Source organism: Giraffa tippelskirchi, chromosome 10 (genome assembly GCF_054371585.1).
Source record: "Giraffa tippelskirchi isolate mGirTip1 chromosome 10, T2T-mGirTip1v1.2.pri, whole genome shotgun sequence".
NCBI lineage: Eukaryota > Metazoa > Chordata > Mammalia > Artiodactyla > Giraffidae > Giraffa > Giraffa tippelskirchi.
Genome location: NC_137284.1, coordinates 3,422,268 through 3,442,914, shown reverse-complemented (window position 1 = coordinate 3,442,914; position 20,647 = coordinate 3,422,268). Strand labels below are relative to the sequence as shown.

The window sequence follows — 20,647 nt, the reverse complement described above, 5'->3', positions numbered from 1 at the left end:
TGCACGTTCAGTGAAGTGGGCGGGGTAACTTGAGATGTCTGCCTTCACTCTGTGCTGAGGTATCAGCTGGGGCGGCTTCCTCTGTAATTCCACCCCGTCCCCCTTGTGCCCGGACCGGACTCAGCCTGGAATGACAGGGCTTGTGGCACTCTTGGGCCGGCACCTGCTTGAGAGAGGGGCGCCCCCCACGACCAGAATGTCATCCCTGCTTCCTACAGTGCTCTGCCTGTTGCTGACTATCTAATAAGAAATAGAGCCTCGTCAATGTAAGACCGAGGCCAATCTGGGGGAGAAAGCTGTTTTGATCAGAAAGTTGGGAGAATCGCTAAGCTTTTACTCGGGCCATATTTTTGGAACAGTTCTCTGACTTGTTAGTGATGAAGAGTCACGCTGGGGATCCTTTGGGCATGCTGCTGCCTCCATGTTACCTTGTCGATGTTTTTCTGGGTGAGACCCCCGAAGCTGCAGATGGGTGGTCTCTGCCACAGGTTTTCCGAGGCCGCGGTGCTCTTGATCCGCTGTTAGCTGTGGGCATCAGATCCAGCGTGGGAGGGAGAGAAAGTAACAGCTCTGGACTGGAAAGTAAAACCTGCTTTGCTCCCCGGCTGTGGAAGAATGCGCCCGAGCTGCCTGCAAAGCTGTCAGCGGTGGTGGTGACCCTGTGGGTGTTGGACCCTAAATCCTGCCGCTGAAGTTCCAGATAAACAAGAGGAAGAGGAGTTAGTCTGGTAGGGCGCTGGCAGGCCCCTCGCTGTATTGCAGGAGGGGGCCGAAGTGGGGGTGACTCCCTGAGTAGGAGCTAGGCTTTGAACGAGCCTCCTCCTCGCCCGGCAATGGGTCGTGTGTCAGTCACCTGTCCTGTGTCCACAAAGAGGTCCGTGACCGCTGTCCGTTCTGCCGAGGGAGCCTGGTGGTGCCTCACTCTGAGGGGCAGGCCTGGGCGACTAGAGCAGCACGGGGCCACTCAGAGTTCCGGGTGTAAATATTTTTAGTTTCCCGGCCACCACAGGGTGGCTCCTGAACTAGCTGTATTGCCTTGACACAAAGTTAGGCATAGATTTTCTGTAAATGAGCAGATGTGGTATGTTCTAGAAAGCTTTATTTACAAAGAACCTCGGTGTTGGATGTGGGCCACAGGCCATGGCTTACCGACCACACAGCGGAAAGCTCGGGGTAGACTGCTTGGTCAGCATGTGGCCTTGAGAGGTCACCAGACCCACTTCCCTGCCTGGGGGTGGTGAGGCAGTGGCAGGCCCCCCCTCCACCCCTGGGCGGGCTGGACGTGTGGCAGGGGTTGACACCGAACGAGCAATGTGCCTGGAGCTTGCCATCTGTGTTCCGGTTTGTGCCCTGATTCCTGGGTCACGTGCTTTGATAGTGTCCCACCTGAGGAGGGTGATCACTGCCGGCAGTCTTCCTGGAAGTGGGCTTAGGAGTCGTTGGCAGGCTGCTGGCTCTGTGGTTCTGGTTGGTGCCTGGTCTCACCCCCTGTGGCTGGGGTTTGTGCGACTTCTGGGGAGCCTGGTGTGGAGAGGTTTCAGAACACTTCACTGGGGGCCCTGGTGTTGCGATGCTCCCTGGAGTCACCTCCCCCTGGGCCGGCTTCCACGTTGAGTGGTTTTGTTTGCATCACCCATGCTGAGCAGAAGTGCAGGCTGCCTTGGTGGGGGGGGCGGGTCCAGTGGGGCAATGCTGGGGGGCGTCTAATGCTTCACTTTTGCCCCTGTTCCAGTCAGCTGTCGGCCATGAGTATCAGTCCAAGCTCTCCAAGCACTGCTCACAGGTTGACTCCGTCCGGGGGTTTGGAGGCAAATTTGGTGTCCAGGTGGACAGAGTGGACCAGGTGAGTGAAGCGTCGTGGGCAGCGGAGCCCCACCTTGTAGGTTGAGCTCTCTCCAGGTGTCCTCTGGGCATCTTGGAGTGTCACAGAGGTGCCTTGGACTGTGGGAATCCAAGATGGGGGTCCCGAGCACAGGCTCCTGAGGCCCCTCCTTTCCCCCTTCTCAGATGCTCTGAGATGATTGGCTGTTTAAGAGGCAAGCACGGGGAAGAGTAAGGGTTTTCCACTGATTGCTGTAGAAACTCCCATGTTAGTGCCTGCTCATCGAGTGGCCCTGGGATGGCCTTCGATGTGTCCCAGGGGGACAGTGGGGACTCCCTGTCCCTGCCTGTGTTACGGTGACTGAGGGCCTCCCTCACACCCACTTCCAGGGCTGTGCTGAGCGTCTGATGCTGTTCCTCTGCTACGAAGCCCGGGCTCAGGGACGGCAGCCCCCTCGTTTTATGTTGTAGCATTGAGAGCCGCCTTGCTCATTGTCTGGGGCAGCCCCCGGGCTCAGTGAGTGTTTCAAGGTGTGTAAATTCAAAATACTGGTGCTTTGGGCATTAGTAGCTTAGGAAATAAAAAATCAAAAAATACCAATAACACGGTTCGTGTTTTTTAAAATGTCACGTGTGTCATGGATCCAGACGTTGAAATCTGCATCTCCTTTTTTCTGTGACTGCAGTCTGCCGTGGGCTTCGAGTACCAGGGGAAGACCGAGAAACATGCCTCGCAGAAAGGTGAGATGGGGAAGATGCAGAAAGCCCCCCCCCCCGCTTTTGAAGGGCAGGAGCACGTTGTCCCTTGCGGCCTTGTCCGGAGGGGCAGGGGTGTCGCTGTGGGCAGGACACTGCCCTCTCCTTCAGGCATCTGGGTGTGTGGGTTGGTGTGGCAGCGTCCCCGTAGGCAGCACGTGGACCCCGGCGTCTTGTGTCGCCTCATTGCCTCCCCCGCCTCTGAGCAGGGTTGCCTTGGGAACAGTTTGCTCTTAAGCTTGGTTGGCAAAGCAGACTTGCCCCTTAGGATAGTAACTAGAGCCGTTTCATCGCTGATGTTTGCATAGTGTACGAGCCGTCTTGAACACGGTGCTGGCTGGTCTTCGTGAGCTCGTGCTCCCTTGTAAGCCTTTTTTAAATGAAAGCACGTCACTTCCTGAGAGCACTCGAGGTGTTTCTTGTGAACTTGTTTGCTTATGCCTCTCACAGGGCATCTGATGACCAGGGAAGTAGCCGGCCTGGGAGTGCTCTATGGGCAGGTCTGTCTGGTCCACCCAGCCCAGGGTGTTGGCGGGCTCCAGTCTTTTCTAGAAAGACCCACGTGGCCATGTCCCTTTCTTTATATGCTGAGCTTTATTTGAATGGTTACTTTCCAAAGTGCACCCGTGGCTCACCTCTGCCGTCCAGCTGTCGGAAGGGGCCAGACTGTAGAGACACAAGAGACGACACCCAGCGTCACATCTGATGGCGGGTGGCTCCTTGTGCTTTTTCAAACGTATTCCTATCTCCTGGTGCATTGCTGCCCGAAACTTTTGTCCTGCTGCTTTTAACCAGAATGACATTTTGCCCTGACACGTTTTACCTGCTGCCGCCCTGTCTCCCCAGACTACTCGAGCGGTTTCGGTGGCAAGTACGGCGTGCAGTCCGACCGTGTGGACAAGAGCGCTGTGGGCTTCGACTACCAGGGCAAGACGGAGAAGCATGAGTCGCAGAAAGGTGGGCTGGTGGGCCGCCGTGCACCCCACTGACTGTTGGGGCACCCACGGCCGCTCGTCGCTCATGCATTTACTGACACAAACCCAGGGGGCTCCTCCTCCCCGTGCAAACTGGTTTATGTTTTATTTATACAACTCTCGTAACTTGAAGTGTTTGGACATCCCTATTCTTACCTGGTCGGTGTAGGTGGTTTATCGTCGTTTCGATGAGTGCTCAGTTCTCTGTTGTATGAAGATTGTGTAGTCCCTGAACTGTTCCTCTCTGGAAGTTGGAGTTTAGCCTATTTCCAGTTTTGGATGTTAGGAATTGACTACCGTGAATATTCTTCTCCTTGTGTCTTATGTACAAAAGTGATTATTTAAAAGATAAGTTCTAGCAGTGGAATTGCCGAATCAAAGGATGTTGAATTTAAAATTTTGCTGGATGCTGCCAGGTGTTCTTAGCAGCCAGCTTGATCCTCCCTTCACTGTGGTGCCCCCAGTTGGAGGTCAGTTACAGCCCTCTGCCCACTGAGGTGCGTGTGGATGGGGTTGGACAGAGACTCGACCCCTGCTTCAGAGCTTAAGATTGGCTGGTTCTTCTGCATGGTGTGTTTTGTTTGGCCTGTGCATTCAGGATTTTGAATCATTGGCAACATAGAAGCTGAGAGCTCACATAGTTTTGTAAATCTCCAGATTTTTTAAGAATCAAAAATGAAAGCCTCCACTGGCAGCACCAGCAACTGGGTGTCTTTCTGAGGGAAGGCCCGCTTGACCTGAGGGTGCTGCTTCCCTTCTGCCCGGAGGGCCTGCCTGCCCTGGCCGCTGGGCCGCCCCTCCCTGTTCTGGGAACACACCTGTCCGCCTTGGCCCGTGTGCACATGCTCATCAGGACCTGCTGTTGGATCCTGTTCATTTTGCCAGACTTTCTTGCCAGATGCCCTTGCAGAAGAATAGCTACGCCTCCAGGAAGCGGGGGAGCAGAGGCCGGAGTGCCTGGAGCAGCGCAGGTGTCCTTGGCAGCTCGGGGCCTGCTCGGGTGGGGCTGAGTCTCCGCTCACGGGTCTGTGACGGAGCCTGCTGTGTAAAAACAGCTATCTAGTATTTATAGTAACTTAGCCTTGAACGGAGCTGACATTCCTAGAAGGTACTTCACGTTTATTCTGTTTCTTTGGAGGCGCCCCATCTCGTCTCTGCTGTAATTGAGGAAGCAGGGTGACTTAGTGTTTGTTTTATTTTTGGCTGCCCTTCCTCGCTCTGCGCGGGCTTTCTCTAGTTACGTGAACAGGACCTACTCTTTATTTGAGGGCTTGGGCTTCTCATCGCGGTGGCTTCTCCTATTGGAGCGTGGGCTCTCAGTGCTCAGGCTTCAGTACTTGCAGCACGCAGGCTTGGTAGTTGTGGCACACAGGCTTAACTGCCCTGCGGCAGGTGGAATCTTCTCAGACCAGGACTTGAACACGTGTCCCCTGAATCGGTTTCGCAGGGACTGCCAAGGAAGTCCCTGCCTAGAGGGCCCTTCTGAAAGCTGCTATTGCTCCTCCTTGATTTCAGAAGCTTCATGTCAAGTTTGTCTTCACGCTGTCTTTCGGAATAAAGGAGAGATGCTACAGTTATTCATCCGCTATATTGACTACTTTTTGCAGTTCTTCTGTACATATAAATAAAACTTTTTAAAGTGTTTTCCACATTTGCAGTATTCGAGTAAGCCTTTAAGTTTTTTTTTTTTCTCCTCCAATTATTTACTTATTTGACTGCTCTGAATCTTAGTTGCTGTTTTTAGGATCCTTATTGCAGCTTTTGGAATCTAGATCCCTGGGCTGCCTGCTTTGGGAGCGTGGAGTCTTAAGCCTCTGGACCAACAGGGAAGTCCCCCTGGTTGTTGTTGTTTAATTTTGATTTATTTATTTTTGGCTGCACTGGGTCTTTGTTGCTGCGAGGACTTTTCTCTGGTTGCGGCAAGCAGGGGGCTACTCTTCGTTGCAATTGCATGGGCCTCTCAGTGCAGTGGCTTCTGTCGCAGAGCGCAGGCTCTAGGGTGTGTAGACTCAGGAGCTGGCGGTTTCCCGACTCTAGAGCATAGTCTCAGTAGTTGTGGTGCACAGGCTTAGTTGCTCTGCAACATGTGAAATCTTCCCGGACCTGGACTTGAACCCATGTCTCCAGCAATGGCAGGCAGATTCTTTACCACTGAGCCACCAGGGAAGCGGAGTGATAGAAGTCCTTCCTTCCAGACTGCTGAGGTTCACAGCGTGCTTGCTGTTCCTGTGGCTGGTGTGTGAACAGTGCTTTTCTTGTTTGCAGATTACTCCAAAGGTTTCGGTGGCAAGTACGGTATCGACAAGGACAAGGTGGATAAGAGCGCAGTCGGCTTCGAGTATCAAGGCAAAACCGAGAAGCATGAGTCCCAGAAAGGTGGCCTCAGTTTTACCTCATTCTCCAGCCAGCAGCTGTTAATGTGCTGGGTGATAATCAGAACAGACGTGGAGAACCAGAACATGACCAGGAGGCCTGAGGGCAGATGTGCCATTAAACGTGGCACTTGAAAACAGCACATGCAAACCAGCGCTGTTAACTGAGAAACCCAGCCCTTGGCCATCTTGTAGCTCTGACCCCTCAGCAGAGCAGCTGGTAACGGCCCTCAGGTCACCCGTCTGTGTGCGGGAGACACCCCGCTGGCTCCGCAGTGCTGGCTGAACAGCACGCCTTGGATCTTCCTGCGTGGGGTCGCATCTCTGTTTATCCAGGAGACCCAGATTATAGCTGAGGGTATCTTCTGGACATGGTACGGGGAGGTCCTCTTAGTGCAGGTCACTGGAGGATTTGCCAAAGGTCTGGAGCAAGCTCACACACAGGAGCAAGGACGGGTTGAGCGAGTTGTGTGTGTGTAACTTTGTGGGAAACGTGCTTTCTCCCTGTTACGCAGGCTGCCTGTTAATCCTCAATTGTGGCCTTTTGTGTTGCCTGTAGACTACGTGAAAGGCTTCGGGGGGAAGTTTGGCGTGCAGACAGATAGACAGGACAAGTGTGCCCTCGGCTGGGACCACCAGGAGAAGCCCCAGCTGCACGAGTCCCAGAAAGGTGCGTTCCCCCCGTGACCTTCTGGAGCTCAGCTTTGTTCACAGGTTCCTGTGTGCTGGGCCTAGCAGTACTTGTGTTGCAGTGTGTCTTGTCTTCCCTGGGGGGGCGGGGAGGGTCCCTCTGCCTCCCTCAGCTTTGAAAAGACACTCCCCCCCCACCTGTAGTGATCCCCTGGGGGTTTGCGGTGAGGCCTCTGTGCCCTGGAGCCCTGCCGCCACAGTTTCCCGGGGCTGCTTCTGCCCGCACGGGTGGCTGAAGGGGCAGCTCTGTACTCCCAGCCAGGAGGCAGGCTGTGTCCCCGGGAGAGTGGCTGCCAGAGCCCGGCTCACACCCTCCCAGGCGGCAGGTCCAGAGCAGGGCTGCCATAGGGCTGGGGACAGGCTGTGAATGTAACGTGTCTCTTTCACATGTGCAGAAACACATACTCTCATCTGCAGTGCAGGCAGGACCCTCGAGACAAAGCTCAGAGCCTGGCGTGGCTTTTCCCAACCAGCTCACAGACAGTTCCTAGCCTGCTTTTGGGCCTTGGCTGACTTGTTCACATTTCATTTGTCCTTCAACCTTTTGAGCCCCTTGTGACCATCGGTGACGCCGGGAGCTGGCTCTGTGCCTCCCTCACTCGACAGGGCTCTCGTTTTCTCGAAGCGACATGTTTGATTCCTGCAAACCTTCTACGATTTTAACCAAACTTGTTTCCTCTCTTGGTTTTCTCCACGGTTCCGTGTGGATTTTCAGATTATAAGACTGGTTTCGGAGGCAGATTTGGTGTTCAGTCCGAGAGGCAGGACTCCTGTGCTGTGGGGTTTGATTACAAGGAGAAACTGGCCAAGCACGGGTCCCAGCAAGGCACAGTTGCTTCCCAGCCCCACCCTCCCCTTCCCGTGCCCTCGCTTAGCACAGACCTCAGGGCTCAGCCTCTGGTCACCGCTGTCACCGCAGGGCTTGGCTCTTCCCCCACTGCTCTGCGGAGCGGAACCCCCTGCACACTCTCTTCCCCACTCACTTTCTTCTCACCTGTAACCTCTGGGGTGTGTGCTTGGTAAAAGGAAGCAGGAATCTCAGGTGACTGGTCTCTGGAGCGGGCGCCTGGCCTCCCTTGGCCTCCCCCAGCAGCTCTCACTGTTGACATGGCTGCTGTGACTGTAGAATAAGCCGCCTTGCTGCCTCCGAGGCCAGGAGAAACGTGTTCGGTTCAGCGTGATTACTGGCCTTGGACCAGAGGGGCATAGGGCAGGCATGTCCACATGGTTTTGAGTCTCAGTTGTGGGGGTGTTTTTTGGAGTTTTGTTTTTTGATGACCCTGTCTGCGTGTAACTTCTTCACAACGAAGCAGACCGTAGGTACAGGAAGCTGGAACCACAGGAGGGTCTGGGTGTGTGTTCACATATAGGAAGCTAGAATCACCGGAGGTTTTTGGGTGTGTATTCATATACAGGAAGCTGGAATCACAGGAAGGTCTGGGTGTGTGCTCACGTACAGGAAGCTGGAATCACAGGAGGGTCTGGGTGTGTGCTCACGTACAGGAAGCTGGAATCACAGGAGGTTTCTGGGTGTGTGTTCACATACAGGAAGCTAGAATCACAGGAGGTTTTTGGGTGTGTATTCATATACAGGAAGCTGGAATCACAGGAAGGTCTGGGTGTGTGCTTAGGTACAGGAAGCTGGAATCACAGGAGGGTCTGGGTGTGTGCTCACGTACAGGAAGCTGGAATCACAGGAGGTTTCTGGGTATGTGTTCACATACAGGAAGCTAGAATCACAGGAGGTTTTTGGGTGTGTATTCATATACAGGAAGCTGGAATCACAGGAAGGTCTGGGTGTGTGCTTAGGTACAGGAAGCTGGAATCACGGGAGGGTCTGGGTGTGTGCTCACGTACAGGAAGCTGGAATCACAGGAGGGTCTGGGTGTGTGCTCAGGTACAGGAAGGGGAATCACAGGAGGGTCTGGGTGTGTGCTCAGGTACAGGAAGGGGAATCACAGGAGGGTCTGGGTGTGTGCTCAGGTACAGGAAGCTGGAATCACAGGAGGTTTCTGGGTGTGTGTTCACGTACAGGAAGCTGGAATCACGGGAGGGTCTGGGTGTGTGCTCAGGTACAGGAAGCTGGAATCACAGGAGAGTCTGGGTGTGTGCTCACGTACAGGAAGCTGGAATCACAGGAGAGTCTGGGTGTGTGCTCACGTACAGGAAGCTGGAATCACAGGAGGGTCTGGGTGTGTGCTCAGGTACAGGAAGGGGAATCACAGGAGGGTCTGGGTGTGTGCTCAGGTACAGGAAGGGGAATCACAGGAGGGTCTGGGTGTGTGCTCACGTACAGGAAGCTGGAATCACAGGAGGGTCTGGGTGTGTGCTCAGGTACGGGAAGGGGAATCACAGGAGGGTCTGGGTGTGTGCTCAGGTACAGGAAGGGGAATCACAGGAAGGTCTGGGTGTGTGCTCAGGTACAGGAAGCTGGAATCACAGGAGGGTCTGGGTGTGTGCTCACGTACAGGAAGCTGGAATCACAGGAGGGTCTGGGTGTGTGCTCAGGTACAGGAAGGGGAATCACAGGAGGGTCTGGGTGTGTGCTCACGTACAGGAAGCTGGAATCACAGGAGGGTCTGGGTGTGTGCTCAGGTACGGGAAGGGGAATCACAGGAGGGTCTGGGTGTGTGCTCAGGTACAGGAAGGGGAATCACAGGAAGGTCTGGGTGTGTGCTTAGGTACAGGAAGCTGGAATCACGGGAGGGTCTGGGTGTGTGCTCACGTACAGGAAGCTGGAATCACAGGAGGGTCTGGGTGTGTGCTCAGGTACAGGAAGGGGAATCACAGGAGGGTCTGGGTGTGTGCTCAGGTACAGGAAGCGGAATCACAGGAGAGTCTGGGTGTGTGCTCACGTACAGGAAGCTGGAATCACAGGAGGGTCTGGGTGTGTGCTCAGGTACAGGAAGGGGAATCACAGGAGGGTCTGGGTGTGTGCTCAGGTACAGGAAGCTGGAATCACAGGAGGGTCTGGGTGTGTGCTCAGGTACAGGAAGGGGAATCACAGGAGGGTCTGGGTGTGTGCTCAGGTACAGGAAGGGGAATCACAGGAGGGTCTGGGTGTGTGCTCAGGTACAGGAAGCGGAATCACAGGAGGGTCTGGGTGTGTGCTGGGAGTCCAGATGCAGACGTGCTTCTGCTCAGAGCAGCTCCCTCAGGACCCGGGCATGCAGTTGGCGGGGTGTTGTGTCCTGAGAGGCCCTCAGCCTGTGTTCAGGGAGGGAGGCAGAGAATCACCTGGGGCTGACCCCGCAAACCACATGGACGTGACCTTGGCTGTGTGTGGCGTTGACCCCACACGGCACTGTAATGGTCTCATGGACCTGTGTGGCCGTGGCATGAATGTGGCTGATAGACGTCCATGGGAGTTTTCTCTCTTTGAAAAGAATGAGAGAAACCACACCTTGGAGCCTCTCTGACGCTGGGTAGGGCAGGATGGCAGCAGCGGGTGAGGCTGGGTCGAGGCTGTGCTGGGAGGTGTGCCCTGCCTGCCGCCCGCACCCGCACCATCGTCCCAGGAGCACGCGGAGCATGGCCACCGCTTCCTTCCCCTTCCCTGCTTGCCGCCGAGACCCCGGGTGCAGGCACACTCGCCTCGCGGGCAAGGGCTCGTGGTGCCACGTCCTCGCTTGCGTTACTCTGGGAGCACTTTCCGGGCCGTGTCTGCGTCTGTCTGCATGCACCTGCTGTCGGCGGCTGCTGGTCCTCAGCCCAGGGCTGAGTGCTGTGTTGTCACATTGCAGACTACTCCAAAGGCTTCGGCGGGAAATACGGGGTGCAGAAGGACCGGATGGATAAGGTGAGTGCTTCTCCTCCCGGCCTCGGTGTGTCCTGCTGAGGAGTGGGTGGTCTTTGGCCTCTGGGGGTGCGCCTGGCACATCTTTGAAAAGCCCCCCAGGCAGGAGTGTGTCATCCCCATGGCGGTGTGGGTAGCTGACGCAAGTGCTGGGCTTCCCTTCCGGTATTCCAGGGTCCTCTCCTGGACTCCTGAGGCTGCATAGTGAGGCGGTTAGGGTCCCTGTCACGTATAGTGGGGCGTGGGGCCCTTGGCCAGATGGCTGTTTGTGTTGAAAGTACTGAGCTTGAACCACCTTGGGAGCTGAGTTCCTTGGTCACTCTGGCCGCCTGGTGGTGGCTGCGTCTTGGAGAAGGCGGGTCCATAACGTCTCTGTCACTGCAGGGGCTTGTGGCAGTCCACCCAGAGCCAGGGTGACTGCGAGGCTCCACTCTCAGCTCTCGCAGGGGTGCCCTCCTGACCCGTTTCAGAGTCTCCGTCAGTCAGTCCTTAGCACATCAGATGGTTGGGTGTCTGGTGTAAACTCCAGCTGCATCGGAGGGGCAGACCCACGAGCCGTGCGGAGCGGCTCTGCTGAGCACCTGTTGGCTCAGTGGCCAGGGGTTGCAGCTCCCCTGCCCATGGGAGTCTGGACGACAGAGCCTGTCCCCTGGGAGTTCCCGTGCATCAGGCTCCTGGCTGACCCCTGGGGGCCCCGCCCCGTGACTGTGTGTGGCCCTGGGTTGCAGGGCTGTGGCGGCAGGGGGTATCCTGAGGAAGCAGAGCCGGCGCTCGCTGTTGCGGAGCAGGGGGCTGAGGGCCTGGAGACGGGGCACTGCGAGTGTGTGGGTGCAGGGCCAGGCCTCCTCACCGGTGCAGGTGGGCTGAGGGATGCGGGCAGGCCCGCTGCTGAGGAGGCGGCACGTGGCTGGTGGGAACCCAGCTCAGGAGAGCCCTGCAGGCCCCGTGAGGATTTTTTGTGTTTCATCAGGGGGGTTCTGAGCGGCCGGGGAAGGGTCTGGCGGGTGAGGGACGCAGATGGGTTGTGTAGCCAGCAACCCCCTGGCCGCAGGGTGGAGAGTGGGTCTCAGGGAACCTGCCAGGCCGTGGCCCCAGATAGGAGGCGGTGTCAGTGGTTTGATCACATGCTTCCAGCCGGGGCTGGGGATGGGTGCTGACACCCCTGGGGATAAGGGGTGAGGGGGACAGAGAGGGCAGGGACTCCCAGGTGGATGTTGGGCATCTGCTGGGCTGGGGAACTAGGGGGGCAGGCAGGACTGGGGAGACAGCTGGGGTGGGCCTCCAGGCGGGTCAGGCACTACTGGTGGGGTGGGGGCCCGCAGAGTGTGCCGGCAGAGGCTGTGTCTGTGGGATGATGGCGGAAGAGGAGACCAGGAGGCTGGTCAGAGACCGGGAGGGTGCCTGGCAAGGTGGGGGGCACCACCGAGACCATCCTGGGGGCAGAGGAGGCCCGTGTTCTCTCCCCACAGAGCAGAGGCCTCTGGGCTCCCTTGTAAACACTGGGTCTCCTCAGTGGTGAAGAGTTCAGGAGGAAGACACGCTGGGTTTATGGTCGTGAAGATGGGATGTTGGTTTTTCTGCCCTTTTTGAGCAGTTTTCTTGCATTTGAGAGAAAGGTGCAGAGATTTCCCATATACTCCCCAACACACACACCCCTCCCCGTGAACCTGTGTCTCAGTCACCCACAGCTGGGGGCAGCATTGGGATTCACCTCTGGGTTGTACGTCCTGCGGGTCTGGACGAGCATGTGATAACTTCCATTCCCCACTCTCGATTCCTGCACTAGTTCACTGCTCTAAAACCCCTGGCCCTACTGATTCCCCCACACATGCGTCTCTTCTCTGACGCTGGTTCTGGGGTCACCAGCCGGGGTGTGTTGGCACACTTTCTGTGCCTCTGTTAGTGTGCAGGCTGGTGGGTGTGAGATCTCCGGGCCCGGGCTGGTTCTCCGGGAGGATCTGGGCCGGCTTAGCACCTGTGCAGGTTCAGCACCTGTGCCAGCCGCAGGAGAGGGGACCGGGCCTGCCTGACCCCCACTTGTGTCTCGGCAGAACGCCTCCACCTTTGAGGACGTCGCCGCAGTGTCCTCATCTTACCAGAAGACTGTCCCTGTTGAAGCAGGTGAGTCCTGGCCAGCCCCTGACAGCCCTGAGGGCTTTCCCAGGAGAAATTCCGTGCCTTGCGGTGTTCCAGGATGGTGCTGAGGGCAAGAGGAGGGTTGACAGGAGCTGGTGGAGCGTTAATGGAGAACCTGGTTATCTGTGGGTTTAGGGGACGGCAGGTGATTACCCATTGTAATCAAAATTCAGGGAAAACTGCATCCCAGGCAGTGTCAGCTCCGCCTGCTTCTCACCCAGTGGCAGATGCTTTCCCTGGAGGCCCCATGGCCCGTCCGCAGGGCTCCTCGAGGGGTGCCTGGCCCTCTCGTTTTGTCACAGGACACATTCGGGGGTGCAGTTCAGAATCGGTGCTTCTGACTGTTTGATCAAGGACCTCCCTAGGGACATATCTTCCTCGTGAGTGTCTGGTGGTAAAGGATGTAGTGATGTTTGGAGCATGAGAATGTTCCAGATGCAGGACTCCATGCCCACCTTCCCGCTGCACATGCAGCAGACCCAGCAGCGAAGGCTCGTTCCTGGCGGAGGCTGGGCTGGCAGCCGAGGGGGCGCGTCCCCACTCAGCCGGTGCCTGGGTCCCTGGGGAAGGTACCCTGGGCCAGCTTGGTGTGGGGGTGATGGCGGTGCTCTGGGTAAGTCTCTGCTTCCTCTGTAGTGAACAGCAAAACGAGTAACATCAGAGCGAACTTTGAAAACCTGGCGAAGGAGAAAGAACAGGAGGACCGGCGGAAGGCCGAGGCGGAGCGGGCGCAGAGAATGGCCCAGGAGCGGCAGGAGCAGGAGGAGGCGCGGCGGCAGCTGGACGTGAGTGAGGGCGGTGCCCGGGGGGACCTGGAGCCCGCGGGCCCTGGGTGCGGCCCGCTCCTGTCTCCAGTCCAGAGAGTCATCGTAGACACGGTGCCTTCTTCCACTGACGGTTGCAGCCGCACAGATGGCCCAGGCTCTTGTCCCTGGACACTGGACAGCTGACCCAGCCCAGGGTGACTGCCAGCCTGTCCTCCAGTCCGGCGGGCAGCCCACACACCCTCGGCCGAGCCCGCACCCACACGTCTCCCTGGCACTCTGTCCCTACCCATGCCCCTGGGGAGCCCGCCACCTCCTTGGGTGGAAGGTGGGGGACACAGGAGGAGTCCCCATGAAGGAGCAGGTCTGCGGCTCTTGTCGCTGTTGCTTCTGGAGCCCAGCTCTGCAGGTTGCTCTGTGATTCTTTGTAGACTTTTTCCATGAGGGAAAGTAGAGATGGGAGCTGTGAGAGGTGAGAAGGACGGGGCGGCCCTTCTCCTCCTAAAACCCTTCTGAGTGGACTGACGTCCGATGGCTCTATGCCAGTCTGTCACCCCCCAGCTGGGCGGCTGGAGGCAGATCAGCTCAGGGAGCCGCGGCCACGTGCTTGCCTGGGAAGCGGGTGTGGAAACCCTCGACTCGGGTGGTGAGGAAGGGTAGAATCTGCAATAATGCTTGTGATGTCTTATAGATAGTAAAGCTTTATTTAAATCCACAGACATTTCTTCCCCAAGTTGGTGTTTGGGCCTCTGAAGACCCCATCGAGGGAGGGTGAGGGGCCGAGGCAGGTGCCAGGCAGTGGCAGGGAGTGCTGGGCGGGGATTCCAGACGCCCTGATGCACGCTGCATGCTTTGTCACACGCGGTGAAGTCGGATAACCGCAAATTCATAATTACCTTGTATCATTCCTTAACTGCCAGGAGCCTTAAAGCTCTTTCTCCTTCAGGTTTTAGTCGGGCGTGTGTAAGTTTTTCACTGTTGTAGGCCCGCACTCCGAGGCATTTTTCCTGGTAACTTGGTCCCCTTTTTATATAACACCTTCCTCTCTTTATGACTCGGGAGCATAATCCCTGCGATCGGATCTGAGAAAAACGCAGGAGAGCTGGAAGACTTGAGAAGAGAGGTTTCTGGTGGCAGTTGTCCCTCCTTTTTGCTTTTGAGGGTCTCTTGCTGTCCCTTCTGCCGTGTCGTCCCTCGCTGCATCCAGCCCTGTCCCGCCTCCTCACCTGCCTCCCCCATGTGAGCCCCCTCAGCACAGCATCGCTCGCCCCAGCGCCCTCTGGGCTGTGAGCGGCGCTCCAGAGGCAGGACACAGACCGCATGCATCTTGGTGCTCCGTCTGGTGGGCAGGGGCCACGGATGCCTGACCCCCTGATCTTGGGAGCGGGCCTGCCCCTGGGAAGGAATGTCTCTGTTTCCGGCCAGAACGGGGCCAGGGGGCTGCCACAGATCCTGCGTGGTGAGCCACAGGCCCAGGTCTCCAGGGCCCACGCTCCGCCCTGCACGGACACAGCCCTTCAAGGACACTGGCTGCCTGGGGGGTGTTCCTCGTGGGTGGTTCCAGCACCTGGAGGACTTGGGACCGTCCTGCTAGTGCAGACGACCTTGGCTTCAAAGCACACGTGCCCTTGAAGTCTCTCGGCTCCTGTCTCTGCTGCTTTCTCTGGCCGTGAGTGGCCTGAGGACGTGCTGACTGTGTGTCTCTGTGTTTCAGGAGCAGGCCCGGGCCCAGAAGCCCACGCCACCCGCGTCCCCCACGCCCCAGCCGGCTCAGGAGAGGCCACCATCGAGCCAGCCGGCTCAGGAGAGGCCACCATCGAGCCCCGTCTATGAGGTTGGTGTCATTGGGTTTGCCAGTGACTCTCTTGACTCCCTGGAGACGCCCTTCCCAGCCCAGTGCCTGTGGATGGGGTCTCTCCCTGCACTTGTCGGTGACCCAGGGAGCAGTCCTCTTGTGTGCAGGGTTCTCACCCCCTCGGCTTCCCCCTGCTCCACTGCGTCTCCTGACACCCGGGAGCCAGAAGCCTACTGACCTTTCTCTCCCTCCCTCTCTCTGCCAGCCACTCCTCAGCTCTGTTCTCCCTCGGCCTTTTCTTCAGAGTCCTGGTCCCCAGCACCTGCTCCTTTGATCCCTGGTCACTGAGCCACCTCCCTAACCCCCCTGCCAGAGGCCCCTGTGGCCCTGCTGTGGGGTCTCTGCAGGCCCCTCTCCCAGAGCAGCTCGGCCCCCACCATCCACACCCACACACCCTGAGCCCAAGTCCCCCTCTCTGCCCCAGGGTCCTGTTCACTCGTGCGTCTTCCCTCATCACCTCAGACGTCACCTCTCAGCAGTCACTTGCTGAGTCCCAGGCGCACACACTGGCTTGACTCAGAGGAAACATTAAGGGCTTGGGGGTTGGGAGAGCTGTGGGCCGGGCTGGCCTGGTGGGTGTGGTTTTATAACTAATCCCATGGAAAGGGAGCCCTGTGCAGGCCCCCCTCCGCGCCCCCAGCATGTCCCCCAGCCGGGCCAGCCTACCTGAACGGCCAGCCTGCCTGAACCACGCGGTGGGCGGACAGGGCCCGTGGGGGAGCTGCTGCCCCCGCCCAACTGATCTGCTCAGGGTGAGCCCCCAGTGCAGCGGCTCCTCGCCCTCCAGTCTATCCCCCCGGCCTCCAGGGGATGCTGCCAAAAGGAGTCTGTTGCTGCTTTGTTCAGCCCTCGAGGTGCAGCCCTCCTCTCCACGGCCCCCAGAGGGGCTCTCCTGCCTGCTGCACCCCTGCCACCCTCTGGAATGCTGGGGCCTGACCTCTGGCTCTTCCTGGAGCTGCTCCATGCGGGGACTTTGCTGCTCTGACCTGTGTGGGTGCCCCAGGCGCACCCTGGTCGGGCTGGTGGTTGCAGCTTGGGGCTGTCAGTAGAGCGCCCTGTCCTCTCGTGGGCGGCTTGGTGGTCACTCCCATGCCTCACCTCCGCAGCATTGGTGGGGATGGGACCCGCCATGCGCGGGTTCGTCTGCTCTGACTGGAGGGCTGGGATGACGCCCTGGAGCTGTTGTCAGAGCCTCAGAGGGCTGGGGGCTCTTGGGGTTTGGGGTGCCTTGGCAGTCTGGGCCCGAAGGGGAGCAGGCCAGACCTGCCCCAGGAACGTGCGTCTTTCATGGCCAGCAGGTCCTTAGTGATGGCGGGACTCAGGGTCGGGGTGAGAGGGGATCCTGGAGAGGGACCCCGTCAGGACGCAGGCGTTCATAGCACGTCGGCGGGTGACCTGCCTCACCCTCACGTCTGTCCCATGTCAGCTAGGGCTGCCGAGTTTCCGCATGGCTCTGGGCGGTGGGGCCACGGGAACTTGCCCTTGACTCCCTAGGATGCGGCTCCATTCCGGGCTGAGCCGAGCCACAGCAGCGAGCCTGAGCTGGGCTACAGCGTGGAGGCCACGGAGTACCAGGAGGGCTACGTCTCGGAGGCCGTCTACGAAAGCACGGAGGCCCCAGGCCACTATCAAGCAGGTGCGGGGTCTCCTGCGTCACACCCCCTCTGCTGCTTTTCCTCTGAAAACCTCCCCTTTGCCACAGGCTGACCTGCCCCACCTCTGCTGTGGCCCTGCCCCTGGGGGCTTCCAGGGAGACCCTTGCCCGTGCAGGGGGCCCTGAGAGGGTGGGCGTAGGGGAGGGGCTCTTGCTGTCCTCTTCCCCGAGGGGAAGCCCCGGTGTCTGGAGGCCACAAGGTGGAGGATGAGCGTGGCTCCCTTCTGTGCGTTTGGGCCGTTCTCCCGCTGGGACTGACGTGGAAGTCAGCAGGAGAGCCTGCCCAGGGCAGCGCGCTCCCCTCCCCTGAGCACGATGGCAGGGGGGCTAGCTGTCTCCCGCTCGCCCTTCACTTGTTCATGACGTGGACATTTCCTGAAAATTATGCTGAATATTTGAAATTTAAAAGATTACACCCTGACAACTGTCCCAGTCTCAACCTAGATAATTCCTCTAAATCCTCTGCAGCTCCGCTCCTTGGGGCGGCTCCTCCTGTCGGTGGGAGGGGCCCGGTGCCCTGGAGCCGCTGACTCCTGACTGGCTCCCCCCGGACCTTGGGAAGGGCTGTCTGCCAGGAGTGAGCGTGGAGCTCTGGTTCTCTCTCAGACTGGGTCCTGGTTTATTCTAGAGGACGGTACCTACGATGAGTATGAAAATGACCTTGGAATCACTGCCATCGCCCTCTACGACTACCAGGCTGGTAAGAAACCACTGGCGGGCCGGAAACAGGGCTGGGGGGTGCGGGACTGGGGGCTTCCAGCGACTTCTCTCTCCAGAGTTAAGACTCTCAGAATGTTACTTACAGTATTTAAGAAGAATTTATATTTAAACAATTGCAAGGTTATAAAAAAGTTGCAGATACAATGCAGGGAATTCTGTATCTTCCTCAGTCCCATTCCATATGGTCTGGGTTAGGGTTTTTTGTTTTTTTGTGCTGAATCTTTTAGCTCTGCGGGCTTTCTCCAGGTGCGGGGAGCGGTGGCTTCTCATTGCCTTGGCTCCTGTTGTCTCAGTGTGGGCTCCAGGGTGCTCGGGCTTCAGTAGTTGCGACTTAGTTGTTTAGTCGTTCCACGGCACGTGAAATCTTCCAGATAAGCTGTCCAACCTGCGTTGGCAGACAGACTGTTGCCCACTGGCCACCAGGGAAGTCCTGGCTTGCGGTTCTGTATGAAGGGCTCTTGTCGGGTCTCTGTAGCTGCCCGTGTGCGTGCAGAGCCACCTTCACTGAGCAGGGGAGACCGGGAGCCCTCCACCCCCATGGATCCCCCCGTAGAACCCCGCAGCCCCACCGAGCCTCCGTGCGGGGCCGCCAGCTCGAGGGGCTGCTGGCGGGTCTTCCTCCTGGCGGTTGGCTGACCCGGAGACGCCGAGGGTGACCCCTGCTTTCTGGCCTCCTCCCTAGCGGGCGACGACGAGATCTCCTTCGACCCCGACGACGTCATCACCAACATCGAGATGATTGACGACGGCTGGTGGCGCGGGCTGTGCAGGGGCAGGTACGGGCTCTTCCCCGCCAACTACGTGGAGCTGCGGCAGTAGGCGCCCCGCCCCGCCCCTCCCCGGCTGCCGGGCCTGGCCTCTCTTAGGGTGCCGAGGGGCGTGTACGTTCCTGCTTTTCTATTTAATACTTTTGCTGATGCTTTTGGAAATGTTTACGCCCCAGAACTTGCTAATATATTGTAATCATGTTCCTTGGAGGACTCGCTGATTGTTTTTATGCATTTAAGGTATTTTCTTTTTTTGCCAAATCGACTGTGGCATGGAGCCACTTTGGTGACCTTCAGTCCCGAATGCAGGTTGTCTGTGCCCCGCTGTTGGGAGGCAGGACCACCCCTTGTGGTGGGGGCCTCATCCTGGGGGTTTAGAGGAAGGGAAGGGTCTGATGGGAAGTTAGCGTTGCGGGAAAGCTTTAGAAAGTACTGGTTGCGTGGAGGCGCTGCTTTCGCTGTGAAATCCTGCAGTGGTTGCTGGGTTTCACAAAGCCCCACCTTTCTCCTCTTGTCCTGGATGCTGCGGGAAGGCAGGTCCCTTCCCCCGGTGAACCGCAGAAACGCTTCCCATCAAGAGAGCTGTACTCTTTCTGCCAAAATAGCATGTTAAATGACAGCAAAATGTAATGAATCGACTTGCCTGAGAATGTGAAGCGAACAAGCGTGAGCTCTCCTTGGCTGCTGTGGGGAGCCCGTCCCCCGGGAGGGGCTGAGAGGCCCGCTCAGCACCCTCCAGAGTGACCATGTGGAACTGTCTCGGGTGTTGGTTGGGACCTCAGTGACCACAAGGGACACATTTTCTTTCCTGAAGTGCATTTGCTTTACCACAGTTAGGTTGGGTTTTATATGCAATCCTTGTATCTAAGTTTCTGTAGCACACCTCATAGGTATGGTTTTTTTAAATTAAATATTCAAAATAAACTTTTTTTGACCCACTTGCTGCCGAGTCACTTGACATGTGGTCACTTGATTCTCTGGTGGGGGCCGGCTTGGCTGTCAGCACCCAGCAGGGTAAAGCCTGGTATTTACCAGCTCCAGGCCAACCAGGTTCCCTTTTGAAAAGGCACACTTCTTAAAAGGTACTTTTTTTAGGAGTTGAAATGTTTTAACTCTCGAATTGTCAATTATTTGCACAAGGATTCCATGCAAGATAGAAAATGCCATGTTTAAAACTCATTTCTGAATTATAGTTCTCAAAGTAAGTCAAGTGGTGGTTGCAAGGTAGCCAAAGGTACCGTTTTCCTCGGGTGCAGTAAGCCCTGTTCCGGAAGGAGGACGGACGGGCCTAGGGGTGGGGCACGGGAGGACCAGGGTGGGGGAGAGTGTGGAGTGACCGCGGGACACACCCTGATCGCCCCGATCTGCTTCTGGTCCTATCGGTTTCTGCTTTGGAGACGCCAGAGGGGCAGGGGCCCACTGTGTGCTCACCCAGTCCCCCAGTTTCCAAGGCAGTAGGCAGGTCTCCCCTTGTGGGCAGCTCATGTGGCCACTGAGAACCTCGAGGCTTATGGAAGATCAGCTCCCCTACCCCCAGGGCCCCTGTCCCCTCCCGGATGAGCTGTGTCACAGAGCAGCCAGCCCCTCTGAGGACCCTTGCCTGGCGGGCTGCCTTTTGTCTGCAAGCTAAAAATGGAGGAATGTTGCTGGTGAGTCAGCCAGGGTTGGTCCATGGTTATAGTGGTGCTCTCTGAAAATTCAGCAATTGAGGAGTCGGCCCTGGCTGCCACCCATAGTGTTCCTGTCTCCCTGGATCTGGCAGGAGCTGACCTGGGTCCTCTGGGTGTTCACAGGCGCTGGAGGTGGGGCTGGAAGCCTGGGTCACCTGGGCTCATTTTCTTCCTGCCAGGCCCCCTACAGAACCTTCTGGCTCTACTGAGTCACCTCATTGACCCCCTTCAAGCCTCAGGGTGACGCCAGCGCCCCCCAGTGCTCCCTGGACACTTGTGCTGCCTCTTGGCCAGCTCTGCTCACAGGATCCCGGTCTGGGCGTGCCCAGCCCTCCTCCCATGGCAATGGGGGGATCCGCCCCGGTGCTGGAGGTTGGGCTGCCCTGCCCACAGCTGCCTGCAGGGGGCACTGGTCCTGGAGAAATGGGCCGGGGAGGTTTCCCCGCCATGGGGTGTGGGCAGACGGTGAGGAAGGCAGGGGTCAGCAGGAGCAGACGCGTCTTGGCCGTGTCTGCATGTCCTGCTGACGGGCAGGTGGGGGCTCTCAGAGAAGGACAACTCATTCTGCTGGCCCGTCCCCTGACATGCCATGGGCATGTTCTGTTACCTGGGCTGCCTGGCTGACCAGTTTCTTCCACAAAAACAGGAATAAAAACTGTCCTCTTGCCTCCC

The 20,647-nt window shown here is 57.8% G+C and overlaps 2 protein-coding genes across 27 annotated transcripts in view; both read left to right on the top strand.

The window, feature by feature from the left end:
• The window catches only part of CTTN (cortactin), a 28,518-nt gene extending 9,275 nt beyond the window's left edge, over positions 1-19,243 (top strand). For 4 of the 26 annotated variants that reach the window (XM_081533765.1, XM_081533767.1, XM_081533766.1 and 1 more), the window contains 13 exons: positions 1,733-1,843; positions 2,508-2,562; positions 3,424-3,534; positions 5,817-5,927; positions 6,483-6,593; positions 7,329-7,439; positions 10,357-10,412; positions 12,461-12,530; positions 13,182-13,330; positions 15,024-15,143; positions 16,659-16,800; positions 17,447-17,518; positions 18,221-19,243. In XM_081533765.1, the coding sequence (XP_081389891.1) occupies positions 1,733-1,843; positions 2,508-2,562; positions 3,424-3,534; positions 5,817-5,927; positions 6,483-6,593; positions 7,329-7,439; positions 10,357-10,412; positions 12,461-12,530; positions 13,182-13,330; positions 15,024-15,143; positions 16,659-16,800; positions 17,447-17,518; positions 18,221-18,357 (1,356 nt within the window). In that variant the 3' untranslated portion in view covers positions 18,358-19,243. Of the gene's footprint in view, positions 1-1,732; positions 1,844-2,507; positions 2,563-3,423; positions 3,535-5,816; positions 5,928-6,482; positions 6,594-7,328; positions 7,440-10,356; positions 10,413-12,460; positions 12,531-13,181; positions 13,331-15,023; positions 15,148-16,658; positions 16,801-17,446; positions 17,519-18,220 lie in introns of all 26 variants that reach the window. The other 22 variants (XM_081533777.1, XM_081533779.1, XM_081533778.1 and 19 more) reach the window with 9 other exon arrangements.
• On the top strand, positions 7,888-9,294 carry LOC145523855 (uncharacterized). Its single transcript, XM_081534964.1, has 4 exons — positions 7,888-7,929; positions 7,992-8,947; positions 9,034-9,156; positions 9,252-9,294. Exons 1-4 carry the CDS (start codon positions 7,888-7,890, stop codon positions 9,292-9,294), a joined length of 1,164 nt encoding a protein of 387 aa, XP_081391090.1.
• Positions 19,244-20,647: the final 1,404 nt, after the last annotated feature.

Coding starts and splice junctions, on each gene's coding strand:
- LOC145523855 (XM_081534964.1), top strand. CDS start 7,888: ATGACCCTGTCTGCGTGTAACTTCTTCACAACGAAGCAGACC. Junction 7,930..7,991: donor TCTTCACAACGAAGCAGACC/GTAGGTACAGGA, acceptor ATAGGAAGCTAG/AATCACCGGAGGTTTTTGGG. Junction 9,157..9,251: donor TCACAGGAGGGTCTGGGTGT/GTGCTCACGTAC, acceptor GTGTGTGCTCAG/GTACAGGAAGGGGAATCACA.